The sequence below is a fragment of the Phyllobates terribilis genome, unplaced genomic scaffold, assembly GCF_046119375.1.
Source record: "Phyllobates terribilis strain yellow unplaced genomic scaffold, ASM4611937v1 Scaffold_8__6_contigs__length_399053987, whole genome shotgun sequence".
In the NCBI taxonomy this organism is placed as follows: Eukaryota; Metazoa; Chordata; class Amphibia; order Anura; family Dendrobatidae; genus Phyllobates; species Phyllobates terribilis.
Genome location: NW_027362768.1, coordinates 29,740,925 through 29,758,465, shown reverse-complemented (window position 1 = coordinate 29,758,465; position 17,541 = coordinate 29,740,925). Strand labels below are relative to the sequence as shown.

General features: G+C 41.7%; 1 protein-coding gene across 2 annotated transcripts in view; it reads right to left on the bottom strand.

Moving 5' to 3' along the window:
- Positions 1-1,355: 1,355 nt before the first annotated feature.
- HENMT1 (HEN methyltransferase 1) overlaps positions 1,356-17,541 on the bottom strand; it is a 46,839-nt gene continuing 30,653 nt past the window's right edge. For both annotated transcript variants that reach the window (XM_073642918.1, XM_073642919.1), the window contains exon 7: positions 1,356-1,936. In XM_073642918.1, the coding sequence (XP_073499019.1) occupies positions 1,502-1,936 (435 nt within the window). In that variant the 3' untranslated portion in view covers positions 1,356-1,501. The remainder of the gene's footprint in view (positions 1,937-17,541) is intronic.

Below are 17,541 nucleotides of genomic sequence, written 5' to 3'. Positions count from 1 at the left end.
TAACAAATAGGCAACCCCTGCATGTGTCACAGGTGTATAACAGATGTGACACATGCCGCCATGGCGACACTTTCATCGATACCGAACACGCCGCAAATACTTGGCGAGCACCTAAGCGTGCTCGCCGAAAGGGTTAACAATTCATACTCGCTCATCACTAATAATACAGGGTGGTCCAAAAGTAGGTGGACAGAAAGTGTAATAAGGTTATGAAGGGGGAGATTTATCACACATGGTGTAAAGTGAAACTGGCTCAGTTGCCCTTAGCAACCAATCAGATTCCACTTTTCATTCCTCACAGACTCTTTGGAAAATGAAAGGTGGAATCTGATTGGTTGCTAAGGGCAACTGAGCCAGTTTCACAGATCTAGTTTTCACAGATAGATCTCCCCCAAATCTGTTTTCTTTTCAGATAATTCAGATAACACATAATGGCAAATAATTTAAATACAGATCAAAGAAAATGGATTTTAACAGCGTATTGGAAATCTCAAAATGCTGAAACCGTTAGAGCAAATTGGGTTGAAACATTTGGTACTCAAGCCTCAAAGAGACAAACCATTTACCGCATTCGTGACAAATTCAATGCCACTGGCTCAATCCTTAATGCTCCAAAGAATGGTCGACCCAAAACAGTCTGTACAGAAGATAATAAACAACTTGTTGCTGAAACATTTGTTCAGAGTCCAAACAAGTCCACAGAAGAGCCTCTTTGAAATTGGGAATTTCACGAGCTTCTATCATTCGAATCCTGAAATCTATTGGGTGGAAAGCTGATCGTCCACATCTAATTCATGGTTTATTGGAGGATGATCCAGACAGGCGGCTGCAATTTAGTGAGATTATGCTTAACGAAATTGAAGAAAATCCAGTAATTTTAGATAACATTATGTGGAGTCATGAAGCTTCTTTCAAATTATCCGGCCATATTAACAGACATAATTGTGTTTACTGGTATAATGAGAACATGCATTTAACATTAGAGCAACAACTAAATGAGCCTGGTGTCAATGTTTGGGGTGGTATTTCAAGTTTTGGTGTTTTAGGACCAATATTTTAAGATGGAACAGTCACAGGAGAAAAGTATCTCGAAATTCTAATGAATCAAGTTGTTCCCCAGTTACAGCAACAACTTAATTCAAATGTTATTATTTTCTGTCCACCTACTTTTCGACCACCCTGTATAATTACACATACATGACCACTACTATACACACAGTAAATGGAGTCCTGGTCATGCAGGTGCACCACAACTTCATTCACACATGGCCTCTGTTCTTGTGATCAGTGTGGAACCACCACACTGTGGGTTGGTGATAAATGCTGTTTATTGGATGATCCATTAATAACTGCATACATAGATAGCAGTCTCCAGACACATTAACCTTAGAAATCAGTAAACAAATAAAAAAATATATATATATAAAAATAAAACAAACTTAAAAAGACAAAGTCCAACTTATGAAACAGCCCCACTTGGCCAACAACCAACAGGCAAAAATCAGGCATCGCTCATATCAGAATCGAAGTCATCCTCTACATGGAGGGGATACACAACGGCGCTCCCATCACTGCTTAGCAGAATTTCTCCATTCATCATTTTTTGAAGGACGTCAAGACTTCCACAGAGTTTCTTCACCTTTGGGATGGCAAACAGAGTTTCTAGTGGTACATGAATGGCATCTCCATCCAGGAATGGAGGTTTCGCAATGTTTTCTTCATTTACTATAGGAGTCTGGAAATTAGAAACCCACTTTGACACTCCATATGAATTGCTCTCATTGTGTGCCATAGTCACATTTTCCGCATCTTCTTCGGGGAAGAGATTACGTAAGAAGTTGTTTTTCAGACGATCTGCGTGTGATAGGGCATTGTTCAGTACTACTTTACGCAGATATTTTTCCTCTTGAATGCTTGGATATACCACATGAAGAACCTAGTCACATACAGAAAAGAAAAAATTACATCTTTACTTGTACTCAGTCCTTCATTATCATCGATCCAACATTTTCACCTCCAACAATATCTGGGATATCTCTTTTAAGTAGTGGGCCAAATGCCCAGCAATGTGTTCTGTGTCTGTGTCCCCTATAATTACTGAAGTTATGGTATATAGTCTGATCTTTAAAGGGAATCTGTCACCAGGCTTTTGCCACGTAATCTGAAAGCCGCACTATGTAGAAATTGAGACCCTGATTCCAGCAATTATCACTTTCTGGGCTGCTTGCTGTAGTTTTAATAAAATCACAGTTTTATCTGCTGCAGATCTAGCAGTTCTCTAAATGCTGAGCTGTGTACAACCCCGCCACAACACTGATTGGCAGCTTTCTGTGGACACTGTGCATAGGCAGAAAGCTGCCAATCAGTGGTGGCAGATAATTTATGCAGAGCTCAGATTAGCTGGAAAAGAGAGATTCCCTTTAAAAGGGAACAAGCCATATTCAAGCTGCCCGAACCACAAGCAACATGAATCAGACACTGACTGCGAAATTGCAGCCATGAATGATTTACTCTGAGACACTGCAACAATGCATAGTAAACATACTTTGCAAAGTCTGCCGGAGACTATGGCCCCGATTCAACATTTGAGATTTATTGCAGTCCCTTTCCTTTTTTTTTGTCTTGGGGTATTTGGTGACTTTGTGCTAAATTCTTTAAAATGGTGCACAATTTGGAGCAAAATCTAAAAATGCTTTTTTTTTTGTCTTTAACCAGTTTTTGCAACTTTTGAACACCAAAAGTTGCAAATCATTTAGAGTGAACCTGTAAAAAGGAGCATATTGTCCAATCTGCAGGCACCACGTTATAAAGCAGGGAGAGTGCAGTAGGCTGAGATATAGTTTTGTGTGAAAAGATTCATTATAACCAGTTTTTCCATCATTAAAACCTCTGCTCCTTGTAGGATTTTCGGTCCAGAGGGCGGTCCTATCAGTGACTGACAGCTTCCTTTGTATAAGTTTGCACAGAGAAAGAGCTGTCAGTCACTGATAGGACCGCCCTCTGAACCGAAAATCCCAGAAAGAGCAGAGGGTTAACTGATGAAAAAACAGGTTATACTGTATCTTTTCTCACAAAACTTTATATCAATCTGTATTGGTAGTTCCTTTTCCACCACTCCACAGGCTCTGTGCTTCCTTGGGGCAACTTCACACCGACTTATCAACAAATTCAGATATCAATAGTTTTCAAGGCACCAGAGAGATGATTCTATTGCTTTATTCATCCAAAATGCATCATAAAAACAATGTTTCGGCTAACAAGCGGCCTTTTTCAAGCGTAAACAAAATGGCAGATGAAGCTACTTGCCACAGGCGAGTTTGAACGAGCATCATATGCTTGAAATTAAAGTTGTTTACCCACAATTTTGGAAAGGTGCCAACAATTTTGTCCGGCCCAATTTTGGGGTGGTGTGTGAAATTATGTCCAATTTGCCTTTTTTCTCTGTTTGTTTGAAGTTCCAATAAACACAAAAGAAATAAACATGTGTATAACAAAACATGTATAATTGCAATAATTTTCTGGGAGAAATACTTAATTTTTTGGAACAATTTCAAGGGTTCCAACACTTTCGGCCATGACTGTATGCATCCCATCCTGGGCCGAACCTGGGATATATGTCTCCCATCATGATATATATGTCCCCTGCTCTATCGCTGTTCATTAACGCATAAACAAAACTAAAAGATTCTACTCACCTTCCCCACTCCAACGCAGCGCAGCATCCACTTCTGTAGCCGGCAGCGGTCTTCAGCGTGCAAGCGACAGGCATCAAATGACGTCATTGCCATGCACCGGCAGTGACGTAGATGCTGACGTCAGCTGCCGGCCTCTGATTGGCCAGAAGCATGTATTGCATTGCAGGGACCCGGCGGGTCTGTGCGCCGCAATGCATTTCAGCTGAATGTGTGTACTTGGACGCATATCCAGCTGAAATATGTGCTGGCGTGGGCGGGCCTCCCTCTCGCATGGCCCCGTTACTCGCCTGCTGATGGAAGTATTCAAGAGCTACACATGGCTACCTTTGTCAGTCCAATAGACAATGAATAATGGTCTACCATATTTTTCCATTAATTCCAAGAAGCAGTGAAGAAGAACAAAGGATTAGGAGCATCTTTCTAGTGATCAGTGAGATCAGACAGACCTGAATCCCTTATCTTGTGGATATGTGACAAATATATTTAGTAGGAAAACCATTCTAACCTCTTCCGTCCCAGCCTGTTTTCACTTTCCTGACCAGGCCAAATTTTACAATTCTGACCAGTGTCACTTTATGCGATAAGAACTCTGGAATACTTCAATGTATCCCAGTGATTCTGAAATTGTTTTTTCATGACACATTGTACTTCATGTTGGTGGTAAATTTAGGCTGATATTTTCACAAATAAATGCAAAAAGTATTGGAATTTTGGTGAAAATTTTTTAAATTTCGCAATTTTCAAATTTTTCAATTTTTTTGCCCTTAAAATCAATTTTCCAACAAAATTGTCAAAATATATTTTTTTAGGTATAACATCGCATTTGAAGTGACTTTGAGGGCCCTTCCATATAGAAAATACCCCAAAGTGACACCATTTTAAAAACTGCACCACTCAAAGTGCTCAAAAGCACATTCATTAAGTTTATTAACCCTTCAGATCCTTCACAAATTAAAGCAATGTGGAAGGAAAAAAATAAAATTTTACTTTTTCCCATAAACATGTTGATTTAGCCCCAAATTTTGCATTTTCACAAGGGTAATAGGAGAAAATGGCCTGTACAATTTGTTGTGCAGTTTGTCCTGAGTACACCCATACTCCATGTGTAGTAGAAAACTACTGTTTGGGCACACAGCAGGGCTCAGAAGGGAAGGAGCACCATTTGATTTTTGGAGTGCAAAATTGGCTGGAATAGATAGCGGATGCAATGTTGTGTTTGCAGCGCCCCTGATATGCCTAAACAGTGGAAACCTTCCACAAGTGACCCCATTTTGGAAACTACACCCCTCAAGGAACTTATCCAGAAGTGTGCTGAGCACTGTGAACTCACAGGTGCTTCATAAAATGTTATAACGTTCAACCGTGAAAATACATTTTTTCTGAAAAAATATTGGTTTTGCCCCAATTTTTCCATTTTAACAAGCGTAACAGGAGAAAATGGACTGTAAACTTTGTTGTGCAATTCCTCCTGAGTACACAGATACCCCATATGTGGTGGAAAACAACTGTTTGGCCGCACAGAAGGGCTTGAAAGGGAAAGAGCGCTAACTGAATTTTGGCGCTCAATTTTGTCTGGAACAGATTGCGGACGCCATGTCACTTTTGAAGAGCCCCTGACATGCCAAAAAAGCAAAAAACCCCACAAGGGACCCCATTTTGGAAATTACAACTCTTGAGGTATTCATCTAGGCGTGCAGTGAGCATTTGTAACCTTCAGGCGATTCACAGTATTGTATAACATTGGGCTGAGTAAATGGAAAATTACCATTTTTTCCACTAAAATGTTGCTTTGACCCCAAGTTTTTAATTTTCAAAAGGGATAATAGCAAAAAAATGAACGGTACAATTTGTTACGCAATTTCTCCTGAGTACGCCAAATACCCAACATGTGGTAGAAAACTACTTATGAGGCACAGTGCAAAGCTCAGAAGGGAAGAAGCGCCATATTTAGGTTTTAGATTTTGCTGGACTGGTTTGAGGGTGCCATGTCAAATTAGCAGAGCCATTGAGGTGCCAGAACAGCAGAACCCCTCCATAAGTGACCTCATTTTACAAACTACACCCCCCAATGAATTCATATAGTGGTGCAGTGAGCATGTTGACACCACATGTGCCTCACAGAAATTTATACCATTGGGTGGTGGTGAAGAATGAATAATTACATTTTTAGCACTACAATATTTTTTCAGCTCCAAGTTTTTAATTTTTATAATGGCGAATATGAAAAAATGGAACTCACAATTTGTTCCCCGCTCCAACATGTAATCGGAAACACTCTTCGGGCACACTGGAAGGCTCAGAAAAAAAGGAGCACCTTATTATAATCCAAATTTTGTTGTTATGGTTTGCGGGTGCCATGACCCACTGGCAGAGCCCTTTAGGTGACACAACAACAGAACCCTCCATAAGTGACCCCATCTTACAAACGACACTGCTCAATGAATTCATCTAAGGTTGCAGTAATCATATTGGTACTACGGGTATATCACAGAATTTCATACTATTGGAAAGTAAAGAAAAAATAATTACATTTTTACCACAAAAATTTTGTTTTCGTCCCAAATTTTACATTTTCACACAAGGAAATAGGTAAAGTTGGCATCCAAAATTTGTCACACAATTTGTGCCAAACGTGGCAATAGCCCATATGTGGCTGTACAGTACTGCTGAGCTATATGGCGAGACTCGGGAGAGAAGGGGCGCTATTTGACTCTTGGATAACAAATGATCATAGAATAGTTTGCGGACTCCATATGCAGAGTCTGGAAGGGCCAAAAGAGAAGCATCCCCTCTCAAGTGACCCTATTTTGGATTTACACCACTCAGGGAATTTATCTATAGGTGTAATGACTATTTTGACTCCATGGGTGTTTTACAGAAACAAACAGCAGTGGATCTTGCACAGTGAAAATTGCAAATCTGCCAGTGTAGTGCCCAATACATTGTAGTGCCCGTACATTATGCCCAAAGTGTCTCCATCTGCCTCATTATAGGGAGTCTTCTGCCTGGAGTTTCGTCTGAATCACGTATTTCAGAGATTACACGGAAACCTCGGTACAAACGCTCAGCGCAGAATAAATGTGAGCCAAGCCTTACTGCGATCTTTGGGAGGCAAAATGAACAAATCAACAGTAGCTAAAGAATTAGTTTTATTTTATTTTTTATGCCATTCCTCGTGCGGTGTAAGTGATAAGACAAATTTATTCTTCTGGTCTAAAAAGTTCATTTTTTTTCTCATTAAAGTACACTCTGCACCCCATCTTGACTGAAAAAAAAAAACAGAAATGTAGAAACTTTTTCAAATTTATTAAAAAAGAAAAAAACTGAAATATCACATGGTCATAAATATTCAGACCCTTTGCTCAGTATTGAGTAGAAGCACCCTTTTGAGCTAGTACAGCCACAAGTCTTCTTAGGAATGATGCAACAAGTTTTTAACACCTGGATTTGGGGATCCTCTGCTATTCTTCCTTGCAGATCCTCACCAGTTCCGTCAGGTTGGATGGTGAACGTTGGTGGACAGCCATTTTCAGGTCTCTCCAGAGATGCTCAATTGGGTTTAGGTCAGGGCTCTGGCAGGGACAGTCAAGAATGGTCACAGAGTTGTTCTGAAGCCACTCCTTTGTTATTTTAGCTGTATGCATAGGGTAATTGTCTTGTTGGAAGGTGAACCTTCGGCCAAGTCTGGGGTCCAGAGCACTCTGGAAGAGGTTTTCATTAAGGATATCTCTGTACTTGGCCGCATTCATGTTTCCTTCAATTGCAACCAGTCGTCCTTTCCCTGCAGCTGAAAAACACCCCCATAGCATGATGCTGCCACCACCATGTTTCACTGTTGGGATTGTATTGGGCAGGTGATGAGCAGTGCCGGGTTTTCTCCACACATACCGCCGCTTAGAATTCTCACCAAAAAGTTCTATCTTCGTCTCATCAGACCAGAGAATCTTATTTCTCATCGTCTGTGAGTCCTTCATGTGTTTTTTAGCAAATTCTATGAAGGCTTTCATATGTCTTGCACTGAAGAGAGGCTTCCGTCGGGCCACTCTGCCATAAAGGCCCGACTGGTGGAGGGCTGCAATGATAGTTGACTTTGTGGAACTTTCTCCCATCTCCCTACTGCATCTCTGGAGCTCAGCCACAGTGATCTTGGGGTTCTTCTTTACCTCTCTCACCAAGGCTCTGCTCCCACGATTGCTCAGTTTGGCTGGACTGCCAGGGCTAGGAAAACATCTGGTGGTCCCAAACTTCTTCCATTTAAGGATTATGGAGGCCACTGTGCTCTTAGGAACCTTGAGTAATGCAGAAATTCTTTTGTAACCTTGGCCAGATCTGTGCATTGCCACAATTCTGTCTCTGCACTCCTTGGACAGTTCCTTTGAGCTCATGATTCTCATTTGGTCTGACATGCACTGTGAGCAGTGAGGTCTTATACAGGGTGGTCCAAAAGTAGGTGGACAGAAAATAATAACATTTATTTTGATTTATATATAAAATTATATTTACTAACACAAGCATAACATTGACAATTAAATTTTATTCTGAATAATAATACAAAAGCCCTTAAATTTTATCAACGCAGGTGCTCAAACTGTTTTCCATTACAATTTGCACAGCTTTGAAGTCTGCCTCTTATGCTTCGACAAACATTTTTGCACAAGTCTCTTTGGGTATTAATTTCTTGAAATGCATCGCAAATGTAATTTTTCAAATCACTGACACTTTTTGGATTTTGACTATAAACTTTGTCCTTGAGTACTCCCCAAAAGAAAAAATCCATTGGGGTCAAGTCTGGTGAAAGTGCCGGCCAATCGTGGGCCTCTTCAGCCAATGCATTTATTAGAAAATGTTTCATCAAGATACACGCGGACTACTCTTGAATAATGTGGAGGGGCCCCATCTTGTTGGAAATAAAGGTCATTTGAATTAGGCTGTTGCTGTAACTGGGGAACAACTTGATTCATTAGAATTTCAAGATACTTATCTCCTGTGACTGTTCCATCTAAAAATATTGGTCCTAAAACACCAAAACTTGAAATACCACCCCAAACATTGACACCAGGCTCATTTAGTTGTTGCTCTAATGTTAAATGCATGTTCTCATTATACCAGTAAACACAATTATGTCTGTTAATATGGCCGGATAATTTGAAAGAAGCTTCATGACTCCACATAATGTTATCTAAAATTACTGGATTTTCTTCAATTTCGTTAAGCATAATCTCACTAAATTGCAGCCGCCTGTCTGGATCATCCTCCAATAAACCATGAATTAGACATGGACGATCAGCTTTCCACCCAATTTCAGGATTCGCATGATAGAAGCTCGTGAAATTCCCAATTCCAAAGAGGCTCTTCTGGTGGACTTTTTTTTGACTCGGAACAAATGTTGATATATAAATATGTTACACCATGTTTGATAAATCTCCCCCTTCAGAACCTTATTACACTTTCTGTCCACCTACTTTTGGACCACCCTGTATAGACAGGTGTGTGCCTTTCCAAATGAAGTCCTATTAGATTAATTAAACACAGTTGGACTCCAATGAAGGCGTAGAACCATCTCAAGGAGAATCACAAGGAAATGGACAGCATGTGACTGAAATATGAGTGTCTGAGCAAAGGGTCTGAATACTTATGACCATGTGATATTTCAGTTTTCAAGATGGGGTGCAGAGTGTACTTTAATGAGAATAAAATGAACTTTTTAGAATTTACCAAATGGCTGCAATGAAACAAAGAGTGAAAAATTTAAAGGGGTCTGAATACTTTCCGTACCCACTGTATTTGCGGGACAAGTTGATGCTTTTATTGGTACCATTTTCTGGCACATGACATTTTTTTGATCGCTTTTTATTCCGATTTTTGGGAGACAGAATGAACAAAAAACAGCAATTCAGTTTTGTGGACACAGCTCCTGTGCCCTCATGTTCGCCATAACGTAAATTTACGTCATTTTGTGGGTCCCGTGAAGGGGTTAAAGAGTAACCTTCGTTTTAATTTTTATTCCATAAATCAATAGTACACATGAAAATAAGAAACTTTGTAATATATCTTATCAGATAAATTTGCTTCTTTCTCTGCCAGAATGGATCAGTCATTATCAAAATTCTCAATTCTTAAGTAAAAATCTGTATTTAGTGAAGACAGACTCTCCCATTACTGAGATAAGAGATGGCAGCTGCCACTGATGAGATTCTATGTAGATGGCAGGAGCGAGGAGCTAGAGGCAGAGCTCCTCCTGTCCCTCTTATCTAGATAGACACTCAATCAATCACACTCCAACCTTTCCATCATGGCCAAGACCAAAAAGCTGTCTAAGGATACCAGGGGCAAAATTGTATACCTACACAAGGCTGGGATGGGCTACAGGACAATAGGTAAGCAGCTTGGTGAGAAGGCAACAACTGTTGGCACAATTATTAGAAAATGGAAGAAACACGAGATGACTGTCAATCTTCCTTGGTCTGGGGCTCCATGCAAGATCTTGCCTCGTGAGGTAATGATAATTCTGAGAAAGGTCAGGAAACAGCCCAGAACTACACGGGAGGACCTGTTCAATGACCTGAAGAGAGCAGGGACCACAGTCTCAAACATTACCATTACTAACACCCTATGCCATCATGGATTAAAATCGTGAAGGACACGCAAGGTCCCCCTGCTCAGGCCAGCACATGTCCAGGCCAGTTTGAAGTTCACCAATGACCATCTGGATGACCCAGAGGAGCCATGGGAGAAGGTCATGTGGTCAGATGAGACCAAAATATAACTTTTTGGTATTGACTCCACTTGCCGTGTTTGGAGGAAGAAGAAGGATGAGTACAACCCCAAGAACACCGTCCCAACCGTGAAGCATGGTGGGGGAAATATCATACTTTGGGGGTGCTTTTCTGCAAAGGGGAGAGGACGACTGCACCGTATTGAAGGGAGGATGGATGGGGTCATGTATCGTGAGAATGTGGCCAACAACCTCCTTCCCTCAGAGCATTGAAGATGAGTCGAGGCTGGGTCTTCCAGCATGAGAATGACCCGAAACATACAGCCAGGGAAACTAAGGAGTGGCTCCGTAAAAAGCAATTCAAGGTCCTGGAGTGGCCTAGCCAGTCTCCAGACCTGAACCTAATATAAATCTTTGGAGGGAGCTGAAACTCAATGTTGTCCAGCAACAGCCCTGAAACCTGAAAGATCTGGAGAAGATTTGTATGGAAGAGGGGTCCAAAATCCCTGCTGCTGTGTGTGCAAACTTGGTCAAGAACTACAGGAAACGTCAGACCTATGTAATTGCAAACAAAGGTTTCTGCACTTAATATTAAGTTCTGTTTTTCTATTGTATCAAATAATAATTTCATGCAATAACATGCTAATTAATTATGTAAAAATCATGCAATGTGACTTTCTGTTTTTTATCTTTCGATTCTGTTTCTCACAGTTGAAGTGTACCTACGATAAAAATTACAGACCTCTCCATTCTTTGTAGGTGGGAAAACTTGCAAAATTGGCAGTGTATCATATACTTATTTTTCCAACTCTACAAAAAGGTATAACCACAAACGATAGAGGCTATAGCTCAAATTAAAATATCAATCTTTATTATAAGGTAGACAATTTCACGAGTACGACAAACAGCAGGAGGAGATAAAATTATATATAGATCAAAGAGTTTGTATGAATATGTATATACATGAAGAAATATACATATAAAAAGTTCATATCGGGCTAATTACTATAATAAAGTACATCGTGCAATGAATATAGAAAGTAGTAATCAATAAATATATCAATGTAATTTTTTTTAGATTACGGTAAGGGACCCTTAATACCAAAAAAAAGTTTTGTTTTTTTTTTTAAACACAAATTTTTTTTTAAAAAATAAAGCTTTTTGGTACTCACCGTAAAATCTATTTCTCGTAGTCTTCATTAAGGTACACAGGAACCATGGATTAGTCTGCAGGACGATCTGGGAGAGCCACGGTACGTCTGACAGGAGGTTGTTCACATCCGCATACCAGGATCTTCGAGGCCATTCCATAAAGAAGAGGATGACGGGAATCCCCTGTGCCCTAATCTTCTCGAGAAGCTTGGCTTGCAGGGAAGAAGTAGAAACATGTACGGTAGGGTGAACTGAGACCAAAGGATAGCTTATGCGTCAACCGCGACTGCCAGTATATCTTGAGACCTTGCCACAAACCTAAGCACCTTGCAGTTTAGCCTGGAAGCCATTAGATCAACATCTGGAGTGCTCCAACAGAGACAGATTTGGCTGAAGACCTCCAGATGAAGTGATCACTCTCCCGCAGATAACCCCTTTTGGCTTAAGAAAAACCACAACCCAATTATCCACTCGGGTTATGCGAATCGCTGAAATCAATAGTACTCTGTCTTCCACCAAATCCAAAATCCTTGCGGTCTTTGCCATAGCCAATTGACTCAGAATTCTGCCCTGATGGCTGATTTATGCCACCGCGGTGGCATTGCTGGACTAAATCCGTACATATAAACCCAAGAGCAGGTGCTGCCAATGAAGAAGTGTATTCACGGATCATACACATAAAATCACTATTTATTAGTATCCATTAAAACATTGCAAGAAACAAACAAAACACAATTCCCTCAAAAAATGTGACCATATCCAATATAAAGATAAAAATAAAAAATCCGGTAGTGCAAGAGTGGGGTGCAGTCACCCTAAAATGACCACTGACCTCGTCCCCACCTGACAGCAGAGGTTAGCACCCTCTTGGATGCAAATGGCGCCCCCCGCTCCACGGCGGCTCTCCCTAATAGTCCCTATAAGACCCTAGTCCAATGAGAAATCATGGAAAGTGGGAAATCTCAAAAACGGAGATAATTAGTAGCCAACCTCTTATTCTGGACATTGGTCCACAGCAGACTAGAAACCATATGATCACACCACTATATATCACCCAGTGTTTAGTCCAATAATACATTCATAATAAACTGAGTAGCCAGAAGGTATGAATTGTATATCTCAATGATGTATACTTATTCAGAAATCTATTCAATACTATTAATCTGACAGATTGTACTAAAGTAGCAATATACAGCCCATGTGAAAGTAGCTAGTGGCAAGATCCTTCTCCAGAAGTGATAGCATATATGAGAAAAGAGAACAAATGATACACCTCAAGGGTACATGTTTTTAGTATATCCTAAAAGTACCTCAAGTTATTTTTTTCATATGTCTGTTAAGTAAAACTTTTGCCTACCAGCAATAAAGCTGATTAACTGACAGATTTCAAAAGCTATATGGTATAACAGGCCTAAATGAGATACAATAAATACTAAGCTCAAAACTAGAGTGTACTCAAGAATATAATGTTCAATAGGCCCACATAAGATAGAAATTATGCTTAGCTCACAAAAAAGGGTACAAGAATGTGTAAAACTTAATAGCGCATTGCTAAGCGATATGGTATAATAGGTCCACATTGAATATAATAGATGCTATGCTCAAAAAATAGAGTGTACACTGATATATAATGTTCAATAGGCCCACATGAAATACAATTGATGCTAAGCTCATAAAAAAGTGTACAAAAGTTTGTAAAGCTAGAAGCGTTTCTCCTTAGGATAGGCTGATTAGGAGCACATATAATGTAAGTTCATAGAGCAACAAATATGAAAATGAATTGATCACTTAGCTTGTGAAGACAAAAATGGAATTCCTGTTAAAGTGCCCCGTGCAGTTTCTGGATACAGGGAGCAATGGCCTTGTGGATAAGAAGTCTCATGCAGGCTAAGGATACAATGTCCAAATCTGGGTGGAAGTCTTACCTAATGGCAACATAGAACTAGCCCCATCCATGTAGCAAGAAGTGCCAGGCACATAGCTCTGAGTTCCAATATGATGATTGGGAGAAGCCTCTCCAGTCTCTTCCAAGAGCTCTTGAATGGAGAAATGACAAAAGACTACTCTCCATTTGAGGAGATTGGCGTCTGTTGTCAGAACCTGCCACTGACTAGGGCAGAAGATGTGACACTGATATAACAAAGGTGAAGTTAACCACTATCTGAAATGGTAAGCCAAAGCGTCAATTCGGAGAATGAACTGTCCTTTCCAAAGAAGAGAAAAGGGTGTTCTGAAGGGGTCTTGAATGAAACTGCACAAATGACATCACCTCGAAAGCCACAACCATCTTGCCTAGGACTCTCATGCAGAACTGGAGGGGGCTGTTCCCTGGTCTCCTCAAAGTACCAGACTTCTTTGCCCTGTTGATAATTCACCTGAAGCGAGACAGGGTGTCCAAGACAATCTGTAGGCTCTCCAAGTTCTTCGAGTAAGGAGCCTTGATATGAATGTTGTCCAGGTAAGTTATCACCACAAATTATTGCCTATGGTCCGAAGCAGTGCAACAGCTGAAGCCAAGACCTTGGGTGGTGCGTCCAAGCCAAAGGGAAGGGAGACAAACTGAAAATGATCTTGGTAGGCCACAAAGCGGAGAAACCTCTTGTGAGAGGGAAAATAGAAATATGTAGGTAATCGCCCCGATTGTCAACCAAACACAGAAACTCCTCGGATTCCATGGAGGTGTTAATCCAGTGGAAAGACTCCACCCTGAAGTGACGCAGCCGGATCTTCTCATTCAGTAGCCTTAGGTCCAGGATAAGCCACACTGAGTTGTCCTTGGGTATGAAAAACAGATTTGAGTAGAATCCCTTGAAATATTCTAGGGGTGGTACAGGCGTAAAGACCCCTGCCTGAAGGAGAGACGATAAGGCCCGGTCGAAATTGGAGGTGGTCCTGGGGGGACAGGATATGAAGAATTCTATCCTATAACCGGAGGGGATGATCTCTCTGACCCAAATTTCGATCGCCCCCAGTCATGCAACCTGGAAGAAAAGAAACGACCACTCACCCAGAAGAAATCCCCGAGTAGAGAAAAGCAGTCACGCATTTTCCCCTCTGTAGCCTCTGGAAGTAGAAGCCTTGCTTTCATGACCATGCAATCGCCATGACGGTGTAGGCTTGAACGATGGTCTCCTTGTTCTTTGGAAAACCTGAGGTCTCACCTGATGGATGGTGTCACTTGCCAACTGACGAAAAGGATGAAATTAAAGAGACACGCATCTTCGCAATGGAGGGTTAGTCCTGGACTGAGGAAGAAGCGTGCTCCTACCTCCAGTGGCATCTGCAATGATCTCCGCCAACGTGGTTCCGAACAGATGAGAACCTTGAAAAGGCAGAGACCTGTAAGAGACATCTATCCACCAGGCTTTGAGCCACAATATTGTTCACAGTCTGAGCTGAGCAGTTAGCTGCGTCCAAGGATTCCGAACACAGATACTAGCCTGCTTGAGCGATCTGGTCTGATAGATCCGCTAAATTAGCCCCAAGAGAATTAGAAAGCATAAGCTGACGCAATTGCTTCACCGAGGCAGTCGTCATTTTAGACACCCAAGTAGCGGCAAAAACTTTCCGCCTCAAATGCGGACACGGCTGACATGGGGGGAGACACTGCACAAGGCAGACAATCAGGGACAGAGCAGCGACCAGCCCCTGAAACGAGCATCACTGATGACGCTTCGTTTCAGGCAGGGACTGTGTCAGTGACCGCAGCCTCTGCCCCCTAATGATGCACAAGGATACTCAAACAAATAGTCATCAGACGTTAAATAGAAAAGAAAAATGCTTTTCCCTCGGACCACCCCTTCAAACCCTTAACGACCTTGGATGTATGACTACGTCCAAGGTCGCCTCTCCCTCTTGTCCAACGTGCGCCGGAGTCCACACCTTTCTGGGCGCATGACAGTCGATCTGATCAGCTGACATGTGCCACTAGTAGCCGTGGGTGGAATCGCAATCCACCCGCGGCTGTTTACATGTTAAATGCCGCTGTCAAACTCCGACAGCAGCATTTAACATGGCTGCGCCAGAAGCGCATCACAAACCACACCAATCGGCACGCCCGTCACATGATTGAAGGCTGCCGATCGATTGACATGACAACCTGGGGTCTGCAGGAAACCCCTGTGGTTGTCATAGCCAAACTGCTGTGAGCGCAGCCCAATGGATGGCTCTCATAGCAGATGAGCATTTTTGTTACACATAGCAGGGCTGCAGCCCTGCTAAGTGTAACACCGGCAATCAGAAGATCGCAGCTTCTAGTCTCCCATGGAGTCTATTGAAGCAAGTGAAAAGTTTTTTTAAAAAAAAAAGGTTTTAAAAATATTAAAAAATAAAAAAATCTAAAAGTTCAAATCACCCCCCTTTCACCCTATTCAAAATAAAACAATTAAAAATCAATCAAAAATACACGTTTGGTATCGCCGCTTTCAGAATCACCTGATCCATCAAAATAAAAAAGGATTAATCCAATTGGTAAAAGTTGTAACAAGAAAAATAATCAAAACGCCAGAATTATGTTTTTTTTGGTCGCCGCAACACTGCATTAAAATGCAATAACGGGCGACCAAAACAATGTATCTACCCCAAATGGTATCAATAAAAACGTCAGCTCGATGAACAAAAAATAAGCCCTCACCCGGCCCCAGATCACGGAAAATGGAGACGCTATGGAGACAAACTTTGGAATTTTTTTTCACCGCTTAAATAAAAGGAACTTACACGTTTGGTATCTGTGAACTCGTAAAGACCTGAAGAATCACAATGGCCAGTTTTAGCATTTCGTGAACATGGTAAAAAAAAAAATAAAATTTGAGGAATTGCACTTTTTTTTGCAATTTCACTGCACTTGGAATTTTTTTGCTGTTTTCCAGTACATATGGTAAAATCAATGGCGTTGTTCAAAAGTACAACTCATCCCACAAAAAACAAGCCCTCACATGGCCATATTGACAGAAAAAAATATAAAAGTTATGGCTATGGAAAGGAGGAGAGCAAAAAACGAAAACGCAAAAACCCAACGTGGAGAAGGGGTTAACTTCCCCACCTGATAGTGGTCCAAACCTGACATAGACCAGGAATTACGTCTGACCTCAGTGGGAAGCATAACTCCTGTCTGTAACACCCTGGGGACTTTTACTGCTGCACAGTCAGACCCTCCAGCTATTCCACACCAGCAGGACTGATCACAGAAGCAATCCAAGCTGCCTCAGCTTAGCTCATAATCCAGGTCAACTTTGGTCTCTCTAGGAGGGGGATCATGGTCTCATTCTCCCTCTCAGGAGTTATGCTTCCCACTGAGGTCAGACCGTAATTCCAGCACGCCCTCTGCTGAGCAGTCACAGTGCATGCTGACGAGTCCGGAGCAGAGCAGAGGCAGCGAGGAGAGATGAGTATTTTTTTTTTAATGTATGGAGCATTATATGGGGCCCATCCAGCATAGAGCATTATATGGGGCCCATCCAGCATGGAGCATTATATGGGGCCCATCCTGCATGAAGCATTATATGGGGCCCATCCAGCATGGAGCATTATATGGGGCCCATCCAGCATGGAGCATTATATGGGGCCCATCCAGCATGGAGCATTATATGGGGCCCATCCAGCATGGAGCATTATATGGGGCCCATCCAGCATGGAGCATTATATGGGGCCCATCCAGCATGGAGCATTATATGGGGCCCATCCTGCATGAAGCATTATATGGGGCCCATCCAGCATGGAGCATTATATGGGGTTCATCCAGCATGGAGCATTATATGGGGCCCATCCAGCATGGAGCATTATATGGCGCCCATCCAGCATGGAGCATTATATGGGGCCCATCCAGCATGGAGCATTATATGGGGCTCATACAGCATGGAGCATTATATGGGGCTCATACAGCATGGAGCATTATATGGGGCTCATACAGCATGGAGCATTATATGGGGCTCATCCAGAATGGGGCATTATATGGGGCCCATCCAGCATGGAGCATTATAT